The 26,381-nt window shown below is 35.3% G+C and overlaps 1 protein-coding gene across 1 annotated transcript; it reads left to right on the forward strand.

Moving 5' to 3' along the window:
- Nucleotides 1-1,650: 1,650 nt before the first annotated feature.
- LOC137410665 (growth factor receptor-bound protein 2-like) lies at nt 1,651-26,217 on the forward strand. The gene is made up of 5 exons (XM_068096127.1): nt 1,651-1,807; nt 8,230-8,327; nt 12,591-12,734; nt 20,636-20,804; nt 25,595-26,217. Exons 1-5 carry the CDS (start codon nt 1,730-1,732, stop codon nt 25,766-25,768), a joined length of 663 nt encoding a protein of 220 aa, XP_067952228.1. The 5' UTR covers nt 1,651-1,729; the 3' UTR covers nt 25,769-26,217.
- Nucleotides 26,218-26,381: the final 164 nt, after the last annotated feature.

Raw genomic sequence — 26,381 nt, forward strand, 5'->3', positions numbered from 1 at the left:
TAGTGTAATAAAAACATATTTATAACTTATCAGTTCTGTCAGGTTTGCAGCAGTATATATTGAAACCTTTGAAATGGCATTGTAATCTTTATTTAAATTTTCCGCATTGTATTTTAGTTTTAAGTTTGGTGTACTGCAGTTTACTGTAATTGGACGAGTAAACTTCTGCTGTAACAGGTTTTATATATTAGGATTTTCTGCCTGAAATTGTAGAAGTAAAATGAACTTCACAAAGATATGAAAGCTGGTTGTGTTAAAGCAGCTATTAGTGGAGGGTCATTGAATGTTCAAATTGAAGCTGTTCATACATGTTTTCACCCCTCCCATTAATTAATAAGCTACTTGTATACCAGCATTACTCACTGCTTGCACCCATTACTTACTTTTCTTACACCCGTCTCATCACAAAGCTGAGAGGTTCTTACATTCTTCTATTCTGTTGTCAGTGCGTTGACAGTTTTGCATCACAACTTCAAGATAGAATGTAACATACAGTAGATAATGTTCAATTAGGTAATTCTTGCATTATGCAACCATTCCTTCAGCAGTATTGCTCAGCTTTCCAAAACAAAAAGTCATTTTTCAAGGAATTCACTAAGAACCTTCATGTTTATGGCTTTAACATATCATTTTTTTAAAACATTAGGAAATGGTTGTTACATGCTTTCCTTTTATGTAACGCAATGCAATATATACAATTGAGTCATGCGCAAATGCTGATATAGTTATTTATTTATTCGGTGGCTTTGATTAAACACTAAATGTTTGTAGTGTGTAAAATATAATTATCATTTGCAAAACTTTATAATGTTGCGCATAATAGATTCGTGGTAATGACATCCCCACTGTATATTCATCAGGTGGTGGCTTTTTATTTATCTCACTACACACTGTAACAAGGAAGTATGTATGTGGTTATCGCAAAAATAAAAATAACATGTTAAGCTTCAATGCTTGCAAGATATTGCATCTTTCAGCTTTTTTACCACAAGTATTTTGTTGCAGCCTATCAAAAACTTATTACTATATACAATGAAGCAAATAATATTATACTATTGCTCATGAGGTCATGGTCATGAATACCTGCTGTGACAGCAGATAATTGAAGCACAAAAAATCTTCCTATAGAGAAATATGCAAAATGCCTTTCGCGCAAGGCCTAAAGATAGATTATGCACTTGAGGTTATCCAACGGTTTCTCACACGCATCACATTACAAAAAACTCTTCTGAAACATTTATACCAAAGTATCAAATTTATTCCTATTGCAACTGAAAGTCAAGAATGTTCACAGCTCTTTATTTTAATAATCGCATATGGTGCCTTGGTAAGCGCAACATGAAGATATGAAATTTGTTACAATTTGTATGACATGTATATCATGCTATAAATTTGGAGACCATTTGATCATCATGAATATCATGTAATCAACTTGCATGATGGCTTCGCTGCCTCTCTCCAATATCTTGGAGAGAGGCAGCTGTATCCTATACATTTATGTTTACATATATAATTATATTTTTTATTTGGTTTGTTCAACTTGTATAACCCAGTTGATTATTTTTCATCTGGTCTGACATCGCAGTCTAACATTTCCATAGATAGTTTGTCAACTTGTCTTTTCTCATTTGCTGTTTAGTCCTATTTTAAGGTCTACTGAATGTGTTTTAGATCTCCGGTTGTGGTCTCCATCCTTCCTCTATCGCTGATCACTATTTAAGGCTTTAGAATGGAGGCTGTTTCGAAGCATGACTTCAACGCGACAGCTGATGATGAGTTGAGCTTTCACAAGAATGATGTAATTAAGGTATGTGGTTACTATAGTTATTCTAAGCTGACTGATTAACAGCGGGTGAGTTCTACTGTATTACTGATCTTACTAATGGAACATTATGTTTCTAACATGACTTGTATGTTTATCTAAATCCAGGTACTAAATGTTCTGCAAACTAATCCTTGCTCATCATGAAAAGTGGTAGATACCGGTATTTTGTGATGTTCACTGATTCTAGCAAAGCGTCTTGAAAATTTTACTTATCATAGATCATTTTTAAGCAAATGTGTGTGTTCTAGTCTCATATATTCACCATCTTATTTAAATGTTTCAGTCGTTCAAGAGAAAACCACTGCATCATCATTTTTTCAATAATAGCAAATTTGTGAGCCACACATTTGGTGTGAATAATTTGACAATCGTTACTCACATTACTTATTTTGATTATTGCAGGTCTGATAAGCATTGGGAAAACCATAGGAAAAATTTAAACACTCCATCGTATAATATTTTTGCCGTAAATGAGCTAAATAAGCTTTAACTGCCAAAAATATGTTATATATAAATGTTCATATGTGCATATGAACATTTGTCAACTGATGGATCAAAAGTTTGCAGTTTTGTTTGCTCTAAAAAGTTTTTTTTAAAGAAATTGAGCATTTTACCAAGTTTCTACAATGGCCTCTTTATACATGTGTTTTAATTTGCCTTTTTGTATGTGATAGTTTATTAACTTGCGCCGCTGCAGTCTTTTATATGCACATACAGTCAAATCTTGTCTTGTGATCTTCTCTCCATATAAATTCTCCAAATTACATCTCATGTTTCCATCACTCACTTGACCACTAAACTTATGCATTGCCGAGTCTACACATCTGATCACCTGTATCCGAAATGATGCAATAATAAAAACCTTTCATTAGTTATTAATTTAGCTTTTACATATAGTTTGGTCTTTGTCATTTAGGTTTCTATGTGATGTATTTGTTTTATTGTTATGCGTAAATATTTGTAATATTCATCGTTATTTGTCATCTTTAAAATGAATTAACAAAGCAGTGTTTTTATGGGAATATTTGCTCCGATGAATGATGATTTCACCATGCGAAGTAATTATAGGGACAGATTGACTTCATACGTCATAGTGATATGTCGACTAGCATTTCTATTCCAACTAAAGATAGGATACTTAGTATGTGCCGTTTGCTTGATATTTAAGCAAGTTCTATATAAAAACTGGTTATATATCAAATAGTAATATAGTAATATACATTGCTGAAAATGGGTTCATTTGCATTTGATCTGTTGAAATGTTGAAAATTTTCTTTTTGTAAAAAAACCTCTACAAGGCCATGTACAACACAAATAACAACTCACTACATGTAGTTGGTAGCTGCATGAAGCTCTTCAGTGAGTTCAGTGAATCGTTGGCTACATAGCTGTAGTGAGAATACGGTTCAACCTCTATTTCTCATCACCTCCTCGTGCAAATTTTCTAGCAAACGTTTCACTTTTTTTCCAGAGTAATTATTAATATGATATTGAATATTTTTCGACCCAGCAGTTTCCTGAGTAAAACCGAAGATACTGATGAATAGTAAAATGTAGAAAATTTAAAAATAATGTGTGATTGAGTTAATTTATTTGTAACTTTACTGGTTTAACTAGAGTACGTTATGTCATTCTAATTCCAAACACTGACCCTTCACTTTCATTCATATGTCTTTAAAGTAATGTAACATTAGAAATCAGGGTTGGCTCGGTTTAAACTAGCCGAAAAACGGGTTTTTATGGTTTTTTTCATAATTTTCTTGTGAAAAACAATATTTTAAGCTCCTAGTGGATCATGTGCGATAGAAATGCAATTATATGTAATTATCAGCTGTGGAAGTTTATTTAGGACACAGTAGTAAATTGATGGCAGAGCTCAAGTTGAAACTACATGTACATGAAATCCTAGCACAATAATGAATTAGTGAATTTCATTTTCAATTGCTTTTATCAAGTGATATGATGATCCCTTTACTGATGAAATGTGAAAACCATGTTAAATATACTAATCCAATCATCGCCTCTAATAATGAATGAATACTTTCTCAAGTCTGGCCAGTGAGAAAGGATTACTTATAATTAGAAATTAAAACAATAAAATCCTTTTAGGCAAAAGCTTTAAGTTTGCAAACTAATATTTCATTTATAGAAAGGTTTTAAGGCAAAGTGTAATAGATGTGCTACCATAATGCAAGCTCACGCAGATAGCCTTAGGTTTACATAGCAAAATGTCAAGCCGAAAAGACCAATTTAGACAGTGATGCTAGTATTCAGGTGATAGTTGAGTCATCTGCCACTGCTCCAAACACTAGCAACGCATCTGCATTATGCTCTGCTCTTCACCACCACACAACTAATCACTTGGATTAAAATTTCTATTTATACATGGAACTGTATGTAATATATTTACTTTATGTGATAAGATTTCTGCTCTGTATTTCATCAATCATGTTTGATTAAAGATTCATTCTGAAATTTCCATGTTTTCTTTCTTTTTTTCCCATAACAACTCACATAGTACCATCTTTAACAGATGATTTCACATATGCATGTTCAATACTCAATCATGCAGCTATAGTAAGTGATATTAATTAGACTTGAAATGGCAAAAACCTTGGTCAAATTATAAAAACCAGTTTAAACCAAAAAACCAGGTTTGTTCATAAAAACTATGGTTTTTTTCCAACCCTGCTAGAAATCTCATATCCATTATTAAACCCTTTGAATCCTAACAGCCGGTTTTCAGGCATTACGTAGGGTGTGTCAGAATCTCTATCGGCCGGTTTTCCGGCCTTCACATGGCTTTGTTTACAAAAGCTATTTCTGAGTAACAGCGTAAACCAATCAAATTAATTTTTACGCAGGATGTTAGACCAGAAATTTCACTTCCATTTGTAACAGTTTTCAAATATCTTTACCTACTTCCTTCGTTTTAATAACAAATTTTATTAGAACGATATCGCGAAAAAATCGATACGACTCGTTTGTTGGTTGGTCATAAATGATTTTGATGCAAATAAAGAATTTTGAGATGCTAATTATAATTTTCCATTATATTTTGAGTCATGAAATGATGATGAACAAGTGCTAAATGGATATGCTGCTACTGTAAATGTTTTTACGAGTTTTATAAAATTGTACGAACTTTTAGTTTTAGCCCGAATAATGGTGAAGTACTGTTTTTTTCTGTTTGATGACATTTGCTGCGGGTTGCCCAACTTTTTTACTAGTATTTTACCAATTATCATTGTATTATGAGCACATTTAGTTATATTTAATAAAAGTTTTAAAACTTTGGATCGTTAGACAGATTGCCCAGGGTTACTGACACGCATTGACAAAAATGGCCATGGTTCAAATGGTTAATGCATTCATTCAGTTTTTTTCCGTATAGTTTTTTTAAATAGTTGCATATGATACATTTGTTTTAGCGCTATATGTTGTTACCTGTTAAGGAATCGTTATCAGTTTTTTGAGTTGTGAAAGAAATTCTCTCTATAATGATCAGAAGAGCAACTTCGCATTTTCTTGATTTTTGTAATTACATGTACATGCAATATAGATATAACGACATTTTTTATATATTTTATTTTATTTATAACCCGTCTATATATAGACTCCTACAAACCTGTTTTAAAATATTTCAAACCGGGGCTTATGTGATCCTCTGGAAAGTGTACCAATAATATTTATTTTGAGAAAACTTTTGAACTTAACACTTTCAAGGTTTTAGAATGTCCGATAGGGTTTTAGCAATTCTATACAATGCTATTTGAGCCACTTGAGTATGTTTTAGAATATATACATTAGGTTCAAAAAGGTGAGTTGTTAGTTTGAGGGTAAATTTAAACCATTTCCGTGAATAATTATTGAAAAGCAACGCTTAATAAATCAGGATACTTGTCCTTTGCAGCCTTAAAACGACTGGTACTGACATGAGCCATCCTGCTACTTCCTCTCACCATGCATGTGCATTCCACCTCTTTGCGCTTGTCATATTTCTTCACCTAAATGCATTTATCATACCCAAGTGTCAATATCACAATATCTGGAGCCCAAAGCAATTTGAATCCAGCATGTAGGGTTGATTGTAGAACTTGTTAAATAGACTGATATTCTCATTGTGGAGTGAATATTGGGCAGCAATGGCGTAAACAAAAAAGGTGGCATAGCATCCAATTTTAGAGGCTATCTACATGAAGCTCAACTCTTTAAAGGTTGGAATTAATTTTCAAATCAACTTCAGAAGTCGACATGGCTATATATAATCTTTCGAAATCTTGAGATGTAATCGGTATTTCCTTAAACTAAAAATTGAATTTTATTCAGTGCAATATCTCCTTTTTAATAATATATAATAGCTTAAATTCTTCCATTCTATAATAATGAGAAATTTTTTAGAGAAACAGTTTCTAAATCACCCTTAAAATACAGGAGATTATTGGCTATAGAAACAAAACATAATGGTACACATGTAATGTGAACTCTCATGTAGCCATGTTCATCATAGTGAGCACTGAAACCTTGTCATCATAGTAGCTTATTATTTTGCACTAGAGAGAATGTGTTTCCATCAAGCACCACAAGGAGTTATGAATAGGATTGTAGAAGTTGTGTTATTAATGCTCTTTTGTATTTGAAGCTTGGAGTAGAGAATTTCTTTATGAGTTGATACAAAATAAAAGTGTTGACTCGGGCTATTTCTAGGCTATTTAAAAAAGTTTGTTTTTAGACATAATACTTACTGAGAAACTTGCGAAACCAAAAGCGCGTGTAACAAACAGTAGTTGGGTAATAGTAACTTACCAGTCAGATCAGTTGATCAAAACCTTTACTAAAACGTTTTGGATTGGTTTCAGTAAAATCAGAAACTCCTGGAGATTTCGCATAAGAAAATTCACATCGATTGCGTTACTTGTTTCATAGCAATAAGAAGAATTAAACCGGATACTTGGCTTTGACAATTTAGGCTTCATTTTTTATTGCCAATTTTGAAAAAAATAATAGCATCTCTTAATTTGCCTATATATAAGATTTGGAATAGGGTGTATTTTGTGGAGAGTACAAAAATATTATTTCGCTCTTGTTAGTGGTTGCCATGCAACAAGCAAATGAACTACGCAAGGTCTGAAGGCCTCCGGCTTTAGAGTTGAGAAGGGTAAAAAAAGGTTTGGGACTTGTGGCAGTTTAACGACCGGACTACACACCCGCTATGAAGTCTGTTATTTCAGTAGCCGTTGCATCAGCACCGTGTTGTCATTGTCAATAGGCCGTGTTGTCAATAGGCCGTGTCAAAACGAACATGCTGGTCTATGTTGGTAGAGATAAAACTGACACATCTGTGATTGGCTGAAGTAGTCAACTCCATCTAAACCCGCAGATTTTTTGTACTTGTTTGTTTTAATGTTTAATGTGTAGTACTTTTTCCTTTAGCAAAAATATAGCAGCTCAAATTAATGTTATTGCTATGTCAAACTGTTGATCCGCATTAGATAGTATAAAATTTTGATGTTTTAATAACAGAAATAGCAAAGAAGTCCTGACCTTTACACAACTGAGGTCAATTTTAAATTGGCCAATCTATTTGTCAACCTGACTGACACAATTTTGTGTTGACACGTGTGTAGATACAACAAATATTTACACTACCCATTGGCTATGCACTTCATCAGTGTCTCCCTTACTGAAGTATCGCAAGACGTTGTCTCTTCAAGTCAACTTGTTGCTGTTGAAGGTCCCACTCATATCACTTTAATGTACATTAGCATCAAACCAACATTCCTGGTACCCAGTAAGAAAGTTACGATATTGGCAAAACGTTTGGCAGACTGGGTGCTTCTCTACTCGTCTCACAGTGCTTGTGTGTATGCTAGCTGTGTAAACAATGTTCTAATTATATACCTCTGCTGTGAATCCGAGGAAGCACGGCAGCATTTACACTGCACACACTAAGTATCTTGCCATATCTTCAATTCAGGCAGGGAGTTTAGAGACAGTGGCAACTTGGTCTGCTTGAAGCCTATTAGTTCTATTGTTGTACCAAGATGCATGGCCAAAATTTGCCAGTGTTGCAATTGCTGCACAGAGCTTGTACAGCGCTAGTCTTTTTGTTTAAATATTTACAAGGCTAAAACTATGTTGTGATTAGAGGATTTGCTGACTGTGTTATGATGTGAGATCTCAGCAATGGAGTAATTTACATTATTTTGGTGCTTCCGATATCTGCTGTATCTTGAGAATCTTTAAATTAAAATATTTAAACAACTACCTTGAGTGTTGAAAATATGCTGATTGATGAGAGAGAGACCACTGATCCGAAGGAACAAGGAATCACGCACCCACAAATAGCTAGTGGTACCATCGCAGGGTCAGGTTATGTTACTCACATGAGTTGCCATTTTCAGGTTTTGGACATGGAAGAGGATAGGAACTGGTACAAGGCAGAAAAGGAAGGTAGAGAGGGTTTCATTCCAGCAAATTATATAAAAATGAAGCCCAATCCGTAAGTATCCTATCTTACGCCTCAAATGTCATATTTCTTTCACCACAGATTAAAATTCCACATCTGGTGTAAGAGCATTCCACTACTTGGGTATAACACACGATAAAGGTGCTATGACTTGGCAGCTGTGCTTTATATGCACATGTTCGTAAGTTAAACGAAAAGTACAGTGCAATATTTTGAAAATAAAAATTAATTTGATTTGAAACGCCATTAATTCTTGAGACAATTAAAAGTGTACTGCTATATTTTTTAATAATTACAAATCTTTAATCATTTAAAACAAGCCTAAAATATTGTAAATATTGTCGTATTTTACAATATTAGATTTATTAGATATTAGATTTATTAATATTAGTATTCATATAATATTAATAAATCTAGATTACATTATGTATTTATATAATAGTTTTACATATGTAATCTCTAGTGTTTTCATAGTTTGCATTTATGCGCTGTGTTGTTTTTATAGATTGTACCTAAACCTGTGAAATGTATTCTGACAGTTTGCAATTAACTTGTCAAAAAACCCTACACATTGGTTCCAGCTGGTTCAAAACCCATATTGAAATGTTAAATGAGCTCATATCCAGCTCTAAAAATGCTAGTACATCAGTTCTCCAGCTGGCCTCTAATTAGCGAAATCTTGCATGGCTTTGGGCATTATAAAATTTCGAGAGAATGATATTCATGTCATAAAGCTGTTCTTGCTTTGAAGGGTATACATTGTAGCATCTATATGCCTCAACTTCTTTTCTATTGCGATAACATACCCTCGTTATTTTCACTATTTCATTTGGTTGTGGAACATCTAGTCTTTTGATGGTGATTATGAAAAAAACTTTCTTTGCGCTCAGCGACAAAGACGTGCCACTCGTCGTTCACCCATTTTGTATGTTCAACAGTGTGCCCTTACCTGATTTACCGTTTAACCACCGTGAAACATTGATAGTGCTCAGCTTTGGTTAAAAATTTCAGCTTTTTCAATTGAACTTGAACGAAATGCATAGTCAATGCGTAGCATTGATTTGTTGTGGCTACTTACACGTACACTGATGCTACTAAATATGCATTGCATTGTCAAATGGATTGACCTTTGAGAATTGGTCTCAGTTATGTACAGGCTATGACATTCTTGTTGGATTTTCCAGGAATATCACGTTATTGAAGTATCGGCCTCATATTTATTATCTAACATGATCATCGACAATTTATTATCTAACATGATCATCAACAATTTGTGATAGTAACAACGTTGCACAGCTATTTGCATTGCTATATGTTACTTCAAGAAAAATCACTACAATTAATGAAGAAAACATTCAAGTACAATAAGACATCTAAGTACAATAAGACATCTAAGTACAATAAGACATATAAGTACAATAAGACATCTAAGTACAATGAGACATTTAGGTACAATGAGACAGCCAAGTACAATAAGACATCCAAGTACAATAAGACATCTAAGTACAATAAGACATCTAAGTACAATAACACATCCAAGTACAATAAGACATCTAAGTACAGTAAGACATTTAAGTACAATAAGATATCCAAGTACAATAAGACATCCAAGTACAATAAGACATCCAAGTACAATAAGATATCCAAGTACAATCAGACATCCAAGTACAATAAGACATTTAAGTACAATAAGACATCCAAGTACAATAAGACATCCAAGTACAATAAGACATCTAAGTACAATAAGACATCTAAGTACAATAAGACATCTAAGTACAATAAGACATATAAGTACAATAAGACATCTAAGTACAATGAGACATTTAGGTACAATGAGACAGCCAAGTACAATAAGACATCCAAGTACAATAAGACATCTAAGTACAATAAGACATCTAAGTACAATAACACATCCAAGTACAATAAGACATCTAAGTACAATAAGACATCTAAGTACAGTGAGACATTTAAGTACAATAAGATATCCAAGTACAATAAGACATCCAAGTACAATAAGACATCCAAGTACAATAAGACATTTAAGTACAATGAGACATCCAAGTACAATAAGACATTCAAATACAATAAGATATTTAAGTACAATAAGACATCCAAGTATGCTTGGCACAAGTACTTCTTGGCCAACAGGTTTTCGGGTATCCAGTTTGTTGATACGGGTTTTATGTCTAAAATTTACAAACATCAGTGAAATCTTAAAATTTACAATGCAATTATAATTCTATTCAATTTATTTATTATTTTTTACTATTTTTATCGACCAATATCCATATTCGCACTGTTAACAGGCAGACTGTAAAACAGTGCTTAGAGCGCAGGGCCCAAGTCTGAGTTTTTGTCCACTTTACGCGGCGATAGATTCGTGTACCAAAACCCGAATTCGCAAGTCAAAACCTAAACCCGCAAGATTGAAATGCTAAAAATTTCTATTACCTGAGACTCGAGAGAAGATAAACCCGTGAGTTCAACGAGTTTTATTACCCGTGCCCAGCACTGATGCAAACCAATAATACTGCAGAGACGGTACAGCACACAAATTAAAAAAAGTTAAGTTTTTCCTTTTTGTATGGCCAAAGTGGTGAGTTTGAAAAGATTTTGGAACATATTTGGCAATTTACATGTATTTTACTGTTATTATAACATAAAATCCTTATAATATAAACGTTCCTAGAACGGATTGTTTACATTGTAGCAGCACCTGCTGTAAATAAATAGATGTTTGTGTGAAGCTTTTTCGTCATCATGGTTTAAAAGCCAATCTTAGATGAAGCTAATTTGCATTGGAAATGAATAAAATAGAATCAGTATTATGTTCATCAAAATTAACTGTGTCAGTCAATCTCAGATGCGCATGTTTCATATCTACCAACATAGAAAAAACAGGTTAGTTTCAAACGACACGTCACCATTGCATTGACTATGCAAAAAGGCAGATTTTGTCGGTGTAAATAAACCCGTGCACAGGGGTTCTCTAATGAATAGTTCATTTTGAAAATCTTGTATGGAACTGGTCTCTTGACGTTTTTCAAAACTGTAAATCAGCTTAGCGTTTATAGAAGTTCACCGCGAATGCTGTGATTCGCGTCAATAATATTTTAGCAAGGCCCATCATTAAACACCCCATTCTCTTCAAGCTACTACCTAGTATTACTAGGCTATGCTGATTCAAAGGATTAGAGCTACTATGGTTGATCGATGACACTGATGTTAATCGATGACACTGATGTAAATCGGTTTATGTATTGTTTCATGTACTCGATTAAGAATGTAGTGAACTAATAGATTTGACAGCATGCCGCTGTGGTCAGATTCATAAAACAGGCCAATACTGCTGATCTAGTAGATTTTTTGCCTGCTGTCTACTACTATCAACTGGTCCCAGCCACTGATTAAACTCCTTGGTTAAAATAGAATGGTTCTATATCCTAGCTAAATGCTATCAGGTGTATGTTGTACTTTGCTGTTCGTTGTAATCAGATGGGTGTCAACTCTCAACGAGTCTCATTTATGTTCTTATTCCTCAGAGACCAAATATCACCATCACACAATTAACGTCAGTAAATATCGGTGACAAATATCGGTGACCAGTGTTGGAACAAGCACTGATATCTAAAGTATTGCTGATAAAGAAGCTGCCGACAAGCTAACTATGAGGAAACAAAGATAAAGCGCTGTTAGTGTGTAATGGGTGATTAATGTCAGGGCACAGAACTAACACTTTCCATAGTGTTCACGCAGTTTTCTACATTCCTATCTTCTTTACTTGTTTTTTTTCTCGACTGGATAGCCTTGCAATCAGCCAGACCCGTCATTATGCCATATCCGTTCTGTACAGGAGACTACACTAGGCTTTTTGTTAACGCATGCTCATTGCTATATAGCAGTCAATGTTGTTTATCAGAGGTGTTTACTACACAAGTAGCTTTTATCATCTTGAGTGAAGGCTTCACTACAGTTGTGTGATGAGCGAACCCCCTGCCTTCAACCTTTTCAGACCGTATTTGTCTTTTCCTCAATCTTTCACGCTCAAGGAAGTTCTATGACGATGGGATATTTCAAGCTTGCCCATTCGTCATTTGATTTGGCCACTTTCCTTGGGTGTAAACAACTTTGTGTTACGATGACTGGAGCTTGGAATTACATCTGTTATGCCTCACAAATTTGAGTCACACTGCGCGTGACCCTCAGTAATGTCAGGAATTCAATACTTTTCGTGACCAGTGATCAACCAGTAGCGACTAGACGGGTGTCAGCTAACAACAGATATGTATCTTGCAGGTGGTATCATGGGAAAATTAAGAGAGCCAACTGTGAACTATTACTCCTAAAGAAATCTTCATCTGGATCCTACATTCAACCTGATGGAGCGTTTATAGTTCGACTAAGTGAAAGTACGCCTGGGGACTTTTCACTCTCAGTCAAGTGAGTCGAGCAATTTTTTGTCTTACTCTACTTGAGGCAGTACTGTTATACTCCTAGGCCTGCAACGCTGTCTTAGTGGCACTGTGTTTAGTTATGGAATGCACGCCCAAGAGTGAGCTGTATTCCTTATCACTGCCTGTTCAAATAACAGCGAGGGTTGATTTAGGAATTTGTGGGCAACGCTTACTAAGGAAGCACTGTCCAGTTTTTATCTTCGTATCGCCAGCGCTCTCTGGAAAATTAGATTTGACATTCGTTTTTTATAAAAGTTTTATTACAATACAAAATGTGAATCCTGTTGCCCACATCCACCTTTATATGTTTGGAAAATATAATTTTTCGTGTAGCTATGTTTGCCATGGTGCTATTGGATATGAATGACTGTCAGCTTGGGAGCCATTGCTCCACAAGAGTTAATGGGTGCAAGGTGAGACAACTTGAATTCAAATGTCAGACTATTTTTCTCAAAGCTCTGACAAGATTTGCCATCACTATTAATGGGCTACGATAGGAAGTGAGATAATTGAGTAACATAATTCTTGTCACTGACAACTCTTTCCTGACTGAGCGCACACGAACAGTAAGTGCTGCAAATGCTACGTTACAGCGCATTTTGTAATAGACCATTAAAGCTTGGTTCCCATATACGCCGCAAGCTCCGGTTGCTGTATCCCGAAACTATCGGCTTTGAAATGGAACCTACATGCCGAGTACCGCCGATAGTTGCCGGCGATCGACGTAAGAGTTCAGCGCTGTTTAACTTTCGCATAGAGCCGCAGGCAAAACATTTACAAAATGCACTGCACAGGTGAAGGTCAGCACTTTCGAGGCAGCATTGCGAGCGGCCATTTTCATGTGAATATCAGCTACGCAGTTTATGTGAACGTAAGCCACCAAGCTTAGCGTCGCAGGTGTTTTGCTGTGCGAGATTACCACCAGAGTCTCGCAGCCGATATGTGAACCAGGCTTGAAAAAGTATTCCTTCGAAAGCCGAGAAAATCCTCTACAAATTGATATATATTGCTTCCAATTAACATTGGAGGATCTTAGAATCTAGGTTGCAATTAGGAGCCTTTTTCAATTTGCTATGTTTGAATGCATTTTTAGATATATCAATACATTTAACAATGTTCTATAAAAGGTCATAGGACTTATTCGCATTTTTACTACAGTTTGCAGCAAAAACTGGCTTTAGGAGTTTAGTCATGCGCCTCTATTCATTGCAACCCAAGTTAGATATTGCTACAAATCCGCCAATTTGTCGAATGAATCTATCAATTGTTAAAAATTAATATATAAAAACAAGTGACATAAACAATGTATTTAATACTTGCAGAAACCTAAATAAAAGCATTTGAATAAATTTACTTGGCATCGGTGACTCTTGGCTTCCGGTACCAATTGCACTCTTGTTTTCTCGTTCACTCACTTCACCTTCTTGGCTTCCAATGTCTAGCTACATCCAGCCCCATCAGAATGCGTCAGAATTCATTCAGAGGCCACAGACGCACAACTCGATATTGGCACGATTTGTCTCGAAAGGGTGCCTTTCGCTGCCAAAGACGCATTTATGCGTCTTCTACGTTCGACTGCCATAGACGTTCGACTGAGTTGTAACTTAATTTTATTATTCGTTGACAACATAACCCACGGTCTTTAAGACTTTTATGAAATTGATAGTGTTGTCCAAAGATTTCTCTATAACATTAGCCTAACACAACGAAGCAATTTTAAACTTTTGTTTGAGAGTTTCTAATCTAAAACCGAACATTTTTTGTGTAAGTTCATTAAGTACCGCGCGAGTCAGAAAACAGGTAATTAGTTATGTTGATGGCATTATAGCTAATTCAGATTCAGATTTTCGTGATTATACAGATAATTAAAGTAGCAGCACTGTCTCTGATAGTGGTGAAAGTAATAGTTTTGTAAGAGTAAGCAACATTGTGGAGGATTGTTTTAGCTTCGCATCGATCGTAGCTTCACATAGCTTTATCATCGCACAAAGTATAGATCCATTGAATTTTTGCATAGCAATGTTGGTTAACATATTGGCAAAATAAAATATGTTACAAAAATGTTCTAGATAGAGGATGAAATTGAAAAAATACTGTATTCATGTCATGAAGCAATATCGGCACCTTTTGGTAAAATGGCTGGCACTAGGCCGATAGCCGAATTTGTACATGGTTGGCAGTGAAAGGGTTAAAGAAGGCTCCATGACAGCAAAGACTCATTTTTAAGCTTAATATAAAACGGACAACTTTATTTTAATCGGAAGTTATTTTATCGTAAAACAATTTACAATCATTGGGTACATCTGTTCACTGGCAAGCTGAGTATTATCATTATATTCATGTAGTTAATCATCTACTCAAGTATATAAAACCTTCTGGGAGTTTGTAACGCATCGTTTTGTTTTCTTTAAAAATTTCGTAAAAATTTTTTCAAGGTAGCTAAACAATTCTTAAAAGGAATTCTACAATCAAAAATGGTCATGGGTAGATTGTTATCACACCTAATTTTTCCAGAGTATATTTGTAAAGAGTTGAAGTATATTGACCATCGCTTTTTACCATTACAAGCAATATTATCTCTTTAATGCAACAACTCCAAAGTAAGTTTAGTATTATTGTTCAATTCTTGTTTTGTGTTATCAAACTTTTCACTACTTCGACAACACATACAGTCTTTTGTTTTTGAAAAAATGGCCGATTGTTTTCAATTCTTCGCTATTATGAAGTATGGCATAGGCAGCAGGTTTTGACGTAAACTAGTATGCTTGATAGCCCCTTGCATCATGAGAAATTGTAATGAGTAATCACTGTATCCATAATTAATTCGTGATGTGGTCAGGCGGCCGAGTGGTGGAGTTGTTAGCGCATCGAACTATAAAACGGAGGGTCCGAGATCAATTCCATGTAGGGCAAAGTTTTTTTCCCAACACTCTTAGCGTTGCTTCAGGCGGATGGACATGGCTTTCATTATAGTAAAAATTAAAATATGACAAAATTATTTATTATGTAGGTTGTAAAACACTGATGTCAGTCCCTTGAAAGCGCGATAGTATGCTACGTTTTCCTAATCTTTCTATTATGGGTCACACTCAAGCGCCGTTTGCCAATACAAAAATTGTTAAACGTGGCGGCTCTATAAGTTGGGTATGATGAATTGTTGATTTAGTAAGAAGGGCAAACCTTTGAAACTTAAACCTTAATACTTGAAGATAACTAGCACATTGCTGCAAGGCATAAATGGCCACAAAAGGACAGGAACAAAGCAGCTAGCATGTATTAAAGTGTGTTAGAAACCATTTTAAATTGGTTACTGCGACAGCTGCTGATGTCGACAGCATGATAACAGATGTCTCAGTTTTATATATTTTTCATTTGTTACTAATAATGTTTGACCATGTTGAAGTCATCATATTTTATTATGTTGATTGTAAGTACAAGTAAATTGATACACTGAGAGTAAATCTGCTATTACTATCATTATTTTGTAATGGCTTCTACTGGCTAGCATTAAGGGCAACAACAAATCCCACATCGTGACGTGTTATAAATCTATATATAAATCTATTTGTAAATCTATTTACAAATCTATATATATGTCAACTAGGGTCAAGTGGGGTAAGTACACCATCGAAAAAGGGTAATTCAATTTCGCAGTCTTACTGCTTTGCTTTAACTAAATATTTGAGTCTAATATTTGTCATTGTGAAACTCCAGAATGTTCTGAGCAAGAATATCAGCACTAAAAGACTGTTTATTAAATATCATTGCTTTATATGAAGCGCTAAAAATGTGTGTTTAGGTGGTGCATTTACCCCATATACAGGGGTAAGCGCACCACCTAGCCTTCTTTGCCATCGTTATGCATTGGTTGATAAACAGAGGCAAATGCACCAAATTGCTGATATTGAAATTATATAAAATTCAATAGAGATGAAAAAAAAAGTTTTTTTGAGCTTGTACCGCACCACTAAAATATTGATCGTATTGAACATTAAAATTTTAAAAATTAGCAATTCTATACCATTGCAATTCCAGTGACCAGTTTTACTCAAGTGAACCACAAATTTGACATAGACTAACTCAAAAGTATAACAAAAAAGACTATAGAGATTGGAGAACTTAAAATGAGATTGAACCGTCTCTGTTGATGGAGAACTACATGTTTGCTGGGTGGTGCACTTGCCCTGCCCTTGTTATATATTAAGGTGCACATAGGTTAATGTTAATGTGTACCACATAGGTGCACTTGCCCCTGTCTTTAAAATTATCAGGGGCAAGTGCACCACCCCAGTTAAAATAATACAAAATTATTTGTTTGGATTAAAACAAGAAAAAAAGTATTCTATGGACAGACACCAGTTGCACTCAATAGATAGCCAAAACAAATATCCACTAAAATGAAAGTTATAAAATTATCAGTGAACAGCTCTAAATTTAAAGCCAACTACTTAAATAGCGCATTTACGTTTTTGTTGCTCACTTCACAAAAAATTTGAAATCCAGAATGCAGGGACTATAGCTTCCTGTGGAGGATCATGGGTAATAGTCCTGCAACTCATAGACAGCTATGCAGGGATTGGCTGATAAAATATCAACAGCTGGTGCACTTGCCCCAATGGTGCACTTACCCCACTTGACTATATATATTCATCAACTATATATACCAATTGTCATGGCAATTTTCTTAGGAGGTAACCACAAATTTTTAAATCTCCTCGTATGAACAAACGTTGTGCCGTGTTGTTGAAATGTGGGCTATTAATTTTAACCTTTTCAAGGTAAAAATGACAAAAGCATTGCTGGGCATAGTATCTAGAAAATAATACTTACTACTTAGCAGTTGAGCAGTTGCAGCTTGTTATTAAATCGTATTTTTTACTAACAAGCGTTCCCGTATTGTAAAGAGTACCCACAAAGTTTGCTCTGTCAATCCAAGGGTTTTCATACCACTTTTTCCTAAGAAGGTTTGCATCAAAGATCCAGAAATGTTTCAAATGCTCTATTTCTCCTGTAATATTTCATTTGTCATCACAACTGTTCTAATGAATGTGAGAACTATGGGATTCCCAAGTTGTAATACATTACAGCTGTTATCATTTTCTAAACAAGGAGACAAGTCTAGTGTCTGTCTCTAAAATCTACAGCAGTCTTTTCATTCTCCAGTTCGGAGTAGCTGCAAACAACTTGGTACATAGGGCATAGGACATACGAAGAGGACTCCGCAGCTACTCACCTGTTACTTCAGTTAATCTCCTATTTTGGGTGAAGACCGATTAAAATACACACGTTTTCCTTCTAGAATTCTTACAGGGCGAGGTATAAATTTGGTTTATCGCTGTTCTTTTAAGATGAAATGATCAACTCATCAAACTCGAAAAACCTATTGATGTTTTGCTTTGCTGTTCAGATTAAGGAAGCATCACAATAAACTATTCAGAAAATCAATTACATTGATAGAGATTTTGGTTAAATCCATGTATCAGTACAATAGATTGAAGATGGGATAATTCCAGTAAAGACAAGCATGATTTTGTTCTGCAAGAAAATGCAGTGGAACCTCCACTTGCTAAAGACTACAGACAAAATTGCCAAGTTACGAAATGTCTATTGGAAGAAATGTTTTTCTCCTTACGAAAGATGTTTGTAGATGGTTTGTCTCATTTGTTTTATATCTTGGCACATATTTTTGCCGTGAGTACGATGTATAATGTACGATGTATAATGCGTCTCATTTTGTTTCATTTACTAGCAAAAGTTAGTAAACAACGAGTATTTTGTTTCCATTTGTTGTATAATTTGGAGTTATCATACATCACATACAAAGTAAGACAAATTTAGGTTCCAGCAATTCAATCTCTGTGTTTTCTGTATGATGGCAGTTTTGCAGTTCGAGTCGATGTAAATAAATCTATTTGTAGATCCTATTTACAAATGTATATATATATATTTGGAGCCTCCACAATATATATATCTATATATATTTGTGGAGGCTTGGAACGGATTAGGGCATCTACGTGGTAAAATGTGTTTTTGCTTAGGAAATTTCTACTTACAAAACGGTTTCCAGAATACATTAATTTTGTAAGTAGAGATTCCACTATGTATCTCAATGTGCCTAGCTCGTATATCTATATTTGTGATATTGCCCAATGACATTAGAGTTTTGGAAATCACACTAAAAGTTGAGATACAAACTGTATAGCCTAAATGCGTTCATCTATAGCTAGTATATGTATAATAGATACATGGCGCCTTACATAAATGCTACTTTTATTCAGCCTAGTCTTCATTTGCTCCGAGATGGTGTCAACTTAGCCTGTCTTGACAAACTGTTGTTTTTGCGGAGTTGTCCCCCGGCGAGCGGGGCGAGCAAAACAACAGCCTGTCACAAACGCACTGCACCTGATGCATCAGCTGCACTCAAAGGGAGTTGTTCTCTTTCATCTATGCGGCTTGGCTGCGATGTTATGTCCGTCACTCCATTGGTAATCATAACGGATTTCGCGCAAAAATCTAGGTAGAAAAAAATAAGATAAGAACGCTTAACCAGAGACCTGTCTCTACGGTAAATTTTAGTAGAACTTAAGAATAGATTAAATTAAAAATAAAATCAATGAGAACAAATAAAACTGACTGATACAAAATACAAATAAAACTGACTGATACAAAAATACAAATAAAACTGACCGAGCGCACAAATAACATGTTTAGTTGCTGTTGTTGCCTAAGTTCTTAAGTTCTACTAAAGTTTACCGCAGAGACTACTCTCTGGTTAAATGTTTTTATCCTATTTTTTTCTACATAAATTTTCGGGCCAAATCCGTTATGATTACCAATGGAGTGACTGACATAATATCGCAGCCAAGCCGCGTAGACGGAAGAGAACAACTCCCTTTCAATGCAGCTTATGCATCAGGTGTAGTGCGTCTTGCGACATTCTGTTGTCTTGTTCCAGTCACCGAGGGACAACTCCGCAAAAACAACAGGTTGTCAAGACAGGCTAGTGTCAACTGTCTTCTAAAAAGGTACCTAGCAGCCATCAGCCATTTTCAGCATTATGGCAAGTGATTGCATGTGAGCTTATAGCCCTCACTTGCCAGAAACATTCAAATACAGCATTGCTAGTTTTGTGATAAGACAATGTATACTGAGAATATAAGCTGGTGAGGGTCCATAGTCATGTTTGACACAGTTTTTATGCTTATGGTACATTTTATGTTATGACCAAAGCTATCCATACTGTTATACATGTATATAATCGGCTAGTTATCCCATCAGCCAATCTTACCGAATTTATTTGTTTGGTAAAAGCTTGCCCATTTTCAGTTTAAGTCTATCTAGGTAGATACCTCGTCCATACTGGTTCTTCCCAGTGCTTCATAAAGTCTACTTTCAGGGACTTATACCTACTCCTCTTGAGTAATTCACAGTTTCATCATTAGGGTCGGCATCATTCAACTCTACAGTAGGTACTTATAAGTGTATATTATGACATCAGTAATTGACTTGTGGTAAGAGTCGTTTGAATTTCATCTAACAAACTTAGCAAGTGTAGACCAGAGACATTCTGGAACAAGGGTAGACAGTGCAGGCACAGGAACAGAGTAGTCTTTATCTTGAATACATAGAACTGTGGTTGTGACACTTCAACTGTTTTAACAATTATTCTATAGTAACCAACAAGGACTCAGATCCTTTGGTATTTGATGCTTCGTCCTCAATGAACCTGCCAAGCAAATCCTTACTTTGTCTCAACCTTACAACATAAGAGAGCTAACAAATACCTGTCGGACTTGGTCTCGAGCTCAAACTTAGATTAGTATCACTACCGCAGTAAAATGTAAAGGCACTGGTAAGCTGTTAGCTGACCTTTTTATATTGGTGCAGGTGGGCTGAGGGTGTTCAGCACTTCAAAATATTACGCGATGGAGGAGGAAGATACTTCTTGTGGATTGTCAAGTTCAACTCAATCAATGAACTTTTGGAATATCACAGAACTTCATCCGTAAGCAGATCACAAACGATCTATCTGAAGGACATGGCAGGGGAAAAGCCGGTGAGTCCCTCGACTCCATATATTCTCAAATGTTGATGGATATGGAGGAGTGCTCTGTAAAACTATTCAGATCTTTTGGGAAACTCACTGTAGTGCTATGGCTATAGGTGTAAGTCTGTAGGTGGACTCACTGTAGTGTTAAGACTATAAGCGCAAGTCATGTGTGGATTCACTGTAGAGTTATGGCTCTTAAATACAGGTCTGTATGTGGACTCAGTGTAGTGTTATAGCTATAAGTAAAAGTATATGTACTTAGTCTTTTGATGCATGTAACCACACAAAAAATACAAAGATTTATCCTTAGAAGAATTTTCTCTAACCTCAAGATTTAATCGCCTACCTATAAACTCAAAATTCACTCGTCTATCCATAAACTCAAGAGTCACTCGTCTACCCATAAACTCAAGAGTCACTCGTCTATCCATAAACTCAAGAGTCACTCGTCTACCCATAAACTCAAGAGTCACTCGTCTACCCATAAACTCAAGAGTCACTCGTCTATCCATAAACTCAAGAGTCACTCGTCTACCCATAAACTCAAGAGTCACTCGTCTACCCATAAACTCAAGAGTCACTCGTCTACCCATAAACTCAAGAGTCACTCGTCTACCCATAAACTCAAGATTCACTCATCTACCCATAAACTCCAGAGTCACTCGTCTACCCATAAACTCAAGAGTCACTCGTCTATCCATAAACTCAAGAGTCACTCGTCTACCCATAAACTCAAGAGTCACTCGTCTACCCATAAACTCAAGAGTCACTCGTCTATCCATAAACTCAAGAGTCACTCGTCTACCCATAAACTCCAGATTCACTCGTCTACCCATAAACTCAAGAGTCACTCGTCTATCCATAAACTCCAGATTCACTCGTCTACCCATAAACTCAAGAGTCACTCGCCTACCCATTAACTTAAGCTCCTTTTTTGAATACTTATTCAGCACTCAGCATACTCCTCACTATCACACTGTGCACCTCACTATCACACTGTGCTCCTCACTATCACATTGTGCACCTCACTATCACACTGTGCACGGGATGTTAAAGATCTCAATCAATTTGAAAGTCAAATACCTAAGTTTCTATGAAGCGCAGAGTAATACCGAAAGTTGAAATGATGAATTGATTAACTTGGCGCAAACATGCTCGTTTATCTAATAAAAGTCAAACCCAAATTTTAAAGTCAGACTGTGCTCAAAGTGATAAGCATTTTAATCGGAGAGATTTGTTTGTTCAACAGTGTGTAATAAACTAAAAATAGCAAAATGCCAAACACTTTATACAAGAGTATATAATATACTTTGTACAGAACTCAGTTTAAAGCTTACCTACCTAAATTGCGACATTTACAGAATGAATAGTTTTACTACTAATTGTATTGACAACTTTGGTAATTCACTAATTTGGTGAATTGCCTGAGATATAGTGTCGGAGGCACATTTGAGTAGCTCATGTAACAACAATAAATATCTCACTTGAAAATGCTATTGTTGCAGTTCGTCAATCATCTATCCAACATACCGAGTCATTGCGTCTAAGTCGTCTATCGTTAGCAACAGTCATTTGCTCTCAATTTTCTTTAAACAAACCCACAGGCAGCTTTTGACAAATGTTTAAAATAATAAATGCATAATTCAATCATCATGATAATTTAACTTTTTGAAGTTAGAATTAATTTTCAAAGCAACATCAAAAGTCTACACGGTTATATATATCCTTTCATAATTTTAAGTAAATGGTATTTCTTTAAACTAAAAATTGCATCTTATTCAGCACAAAATCTTCTTTTTAGCGATATACAAAATAGCTAGCTTTAAGCTAGCTTTACTAAATTCATCCATTCTATAATAATGGAGAAAAAATAGTTTAGAGAAACAATTTCTAAATCAACCCTAAAATGCAGAAGATTATTGACTATAAGATCAAAACTATAATGTTACGCATGTTTTGTGATCTCTCGTGTTAGTCATGTACATCATAAATGAGCACTGAAACCTTGTCATAATACAGTAATAGCTTTATTGTTATGTTCTACAGAGAACGTGTTTCCATCAAGCACCATGAGGAGTTATGAGTAGGATTTTAGAAGTTGTGTGATCATTGCTCTTTTGTATTCTTTAAAGCTTGGAGTGGAAAAGTTCTTTGTGAATTTGTACAAAATAAGTGTTGACTTGGGCTATTTCTAGGCTATTTAAAAGAAATTGTTTGTAGACATAATACTTACTGAAAAACTTTGGAAACCAAAAGCTTGGGAAAGGGTAACTTACCAGTCAGATCGGCTGGACAAAAACTTTGCTAAAACGCTTTCGATTGGTTACTGCAGAATCAGAAACTCTTTGAGATTTTACATAACAAAATTCACGTCGATTGTGTTACTCATTCCATAGCAATAACAAAAATTAAATCGGTCACTTGGCTCTGGAAATTTAGGCTTTGTGTCTGATTGCCAATTTTGGGAAAATGATAAAACCATCAATTTACCGATATAAGATTTTTTAACTAGGGTGTGTCTTGTAGAGAATTTTGTGGAGAACACAACTAATAAAATAATTTAGCTCCTGTTAGTGGTTGCCATGCAAGAAGCAAATGAATTGCGCAATGTCAGAAAGCCTTGCGCTTGCTGACTTTAAACCATAACTGTCACGTACAACTTTTATCGTATTTTCTAGGTAAATCAGCCACGCTGATTCCGATTTTGTACTCAAATCAAAGATTGGTCCACTAACCTTCAAAGTCATTTAGGCTTTTTTAAAGCTTTTCAATATCCGTTTCGAAAACAACACAATTGGCATTACAAGCGCCACCCATAAATATGTGACGAAACCTAGCTTTTTCAGGAACGGAAGTTAAGAATGTTTAGTCCGATTTAGAATAATAGAGATGGGTGTCTTAAAACCCATTATTATCTAAATCCAGTCTGTAAAATAATCTCAGTCGTTTTTGAAAGGTACATAAACTATTTAAAATTGCTCGTAGCTTGTTACATGATGTTTAAATAGGCTGAACGCCGAGAAAAAGGAACTCAAAAAGCGCGGCTTTAGCACAAGCTAGCGTTGTTATCGCGCTTTTTTAAATATGCAATGTGAATAGCTTATCTACTTTTCAGAAAAGACTGAGATTATTTTTAAGGCTGAATTTAGATATTAATGGATTTGACAACACCCATCTCTATTATTCTAAATCGGTCTAAACATCCCTACGTAAATTCTGTTCCTAAAAAGCTAGGTTACGTCACGTATTTATGGGCGGAGTTTGTTGTGCCGATCGTGTTGTTTTCGAGACCGATATTAAAACGCTGTAAAAAAGCCTTCATTACTCTGAAAGTTATTGGACTAATCTTTATTTTGAGTACAAAATCGGAATCAGCGTGTCTGATTTACCTAGTAAATGCGATAAAAGTTGTACGTGACAGTTATGGTTTGAAGAGTCAAACAAAATTAGATAGTACTTAGTTGCATTTTTGTAGTATAGGATATGAGTTATGTAGGGAATTGATCAGTAAGTGTGCATTGTGAATGACAGACATGACATGTTCTCATGCATCAGTTGATAATAAGGGTGAAAAGTAGTTTTTACTGCTCAGTTGCTTATATCAAGGGAGCACCAATCCAGTACAGGCTATTCAGCATGCTCTAACCTGTGTCGCCCATAATATAGTTTGAGTGTTAGCCAGGACTCCAGACTACAGTCTGGTTAGTTGTTTGTTCATGTACCTGTTTGGAACAGTCAATATAGGAGTGATCAAAAATGGCATTGCATTTTTTGCCTGTCACATTGTCTAATGCTCGAGTTCTTGATAGATGTACAGTAGACACCTATAATGTATATAATCCGTTCTGGGAATGTCTATGTTATTGGGATGTTACGTTATACGAACAGTAAAATTAATGTAAATTGCCGAATCAGTTGAAAGATCTGCCCAAACCTGCATCTTCAGTCCTTCTAAAAAATCCAAAAGAAAAAAAACTAGATTTAACTTTTAAATCAAATGACTGTACAGTAACTGTAGTATTATTGATTTGTATCAACAAGTTGTCTCCTTTTTTCACTTTCACTCAGTTTATGGTACATGACTGCGGTTATTTTACAATAAGTTAAGAGGAACGCACAACATTAATGTCAATTTACATCTATCTTTTTATTTTTTTTAGAAATCAAGATCTATTCTGCAAAGAAAAACCTAAAATATTTTCTGTCTAGAATAAAGTAAAACAAAAATGTCTCTTTATGAAACGTAAAAGAGAGATGTCTGTCTGACCATGTGTCTACCGGTCACCAGGGTTCAAAGTTAGGATAAAATATAGTTTTCGACAAGACTACACCTCGTTAAATTCGGCTTGATATTCCAACACACTAACCTTTACATCAATCAATCGCCTTGGAGCATTTCTGAATAATTGCACGACTAGTTATTTATTCTCCGTGCTTTGTCTACACACCTGACGATATCTCATGGCGAACTAAACTGCTACAGTACTCGTATATATGCATAGAGACGACCCTATACGTTGTTTTCTCTCCTTAGTGAAGCAAGAGAGAAAGCGATATTTTTAAGGCGAACCATGAGATTCTCATTATTCAAATCGACTTTGAGAATTTACACCGACTTCATATTTTACGTTTTATGTAATTTTTCACGTAGTATGAAGCAAAATCTTTACAACAATTATTTACGTTAAGAGAAATTTACATTATAGGAGGTTTACTTTATATGAGTGTCTCCTGTATTCAGTTAGAAAACTCCGGTCCTCTGTATTTTACGGCATCTGTAATATTGATAATTGCAGGAAGAGAAGGTGCAGGCCTTATATAACTTCGATGCAGAGGAGGAGGGAGAGCTAAGTTTCACCAAGGGTACAATACTGACTGTTCTAGAAAAACCAGACGCCAACTGGTGGATGGGTGTAGACAATAACGGGTCACGAGGGCTTATTCCTTCCACCTATGTTAAAGCCATCTGATTGTCTCTTAGAGCAATCTAAAACATGACTCAACAGATGCTATTTATATCTCATCAGTTACATGGGCGACCATGCAAGCTAGTTACCTCACGTCACGGGAGTCAAACTTGATTGAAAGTTGGTCAATAATGAAGTCACCTAGCGCTTGCAGACTGATGCTAGCTGCTCTACACACACACACACACACACACACACCCATTATTACATGTACTTGTTGGCAATTCTTTGATTTCAAGTGTTTGAGATTCACTTTTTGGATAGTTGTAGATTTTTGGTACATTATACATGCTGCTATTTGTATTATTTCACAAGCTTGACTATATTTCTATGCCTTTTTGTTTTAACTTTTTCTAGTAAAAGTAACTCATATGTGTGGAGCTCGTCACTGTTTCTGGGTAGGTACGCTGATCATAAAACTTGGTTTGCGAATATTACAATGAATGAGTGTGTATTATATTACCGTTAGTAAATGTGGTTTGGTCTAAATGGCAGCCTGTTTGTTGTAAGGCTCCATAAAGATAATATCTATCACCATTAACCATATTTAGCTACATTTATTTGTATAATACCGTATAAATATTAATTCTCGTAACCAAATTAAATGTCATCACTA

The sequence above is a fragment of the Watersipora subatra genome, chromosome 1, assembly GCF_963576615.1.
Source record: "Watersipora subatra chromosome 1, tzWatSuba1.1, whole genome shotgun sequence".
Lineage (NCBI taxonomy): Eukaryota > Metazoa > Bryozoa > Gymnolaemata > Cheilostomatida > Watersiporidae > Watersipora > Watersipora subatra.

Coding starts and splice junctions, on each gene's coding strand:
- LOC137410665 (XM_068096127.1), top strand. CDS start 1,730: ATGGAGGCTGTTTCGAAGCATGACTTCAACGCGACAGCTGATGATGAG. Junction 8,328..12,590: donor ATAAAAATGAAGCCCAATCC/GTAAGTATCCTA, acceptor TGTATCTTGCAG/GTGGTATCATGGGAAAATTA. Junction 20,805..25,594: donor ACATGGCAGGGGAAAAGCCG/GTGAGTCCCTCG, acceptor TGATAATTGCAG/GAAGAGAAGGTGCAGGCCTT.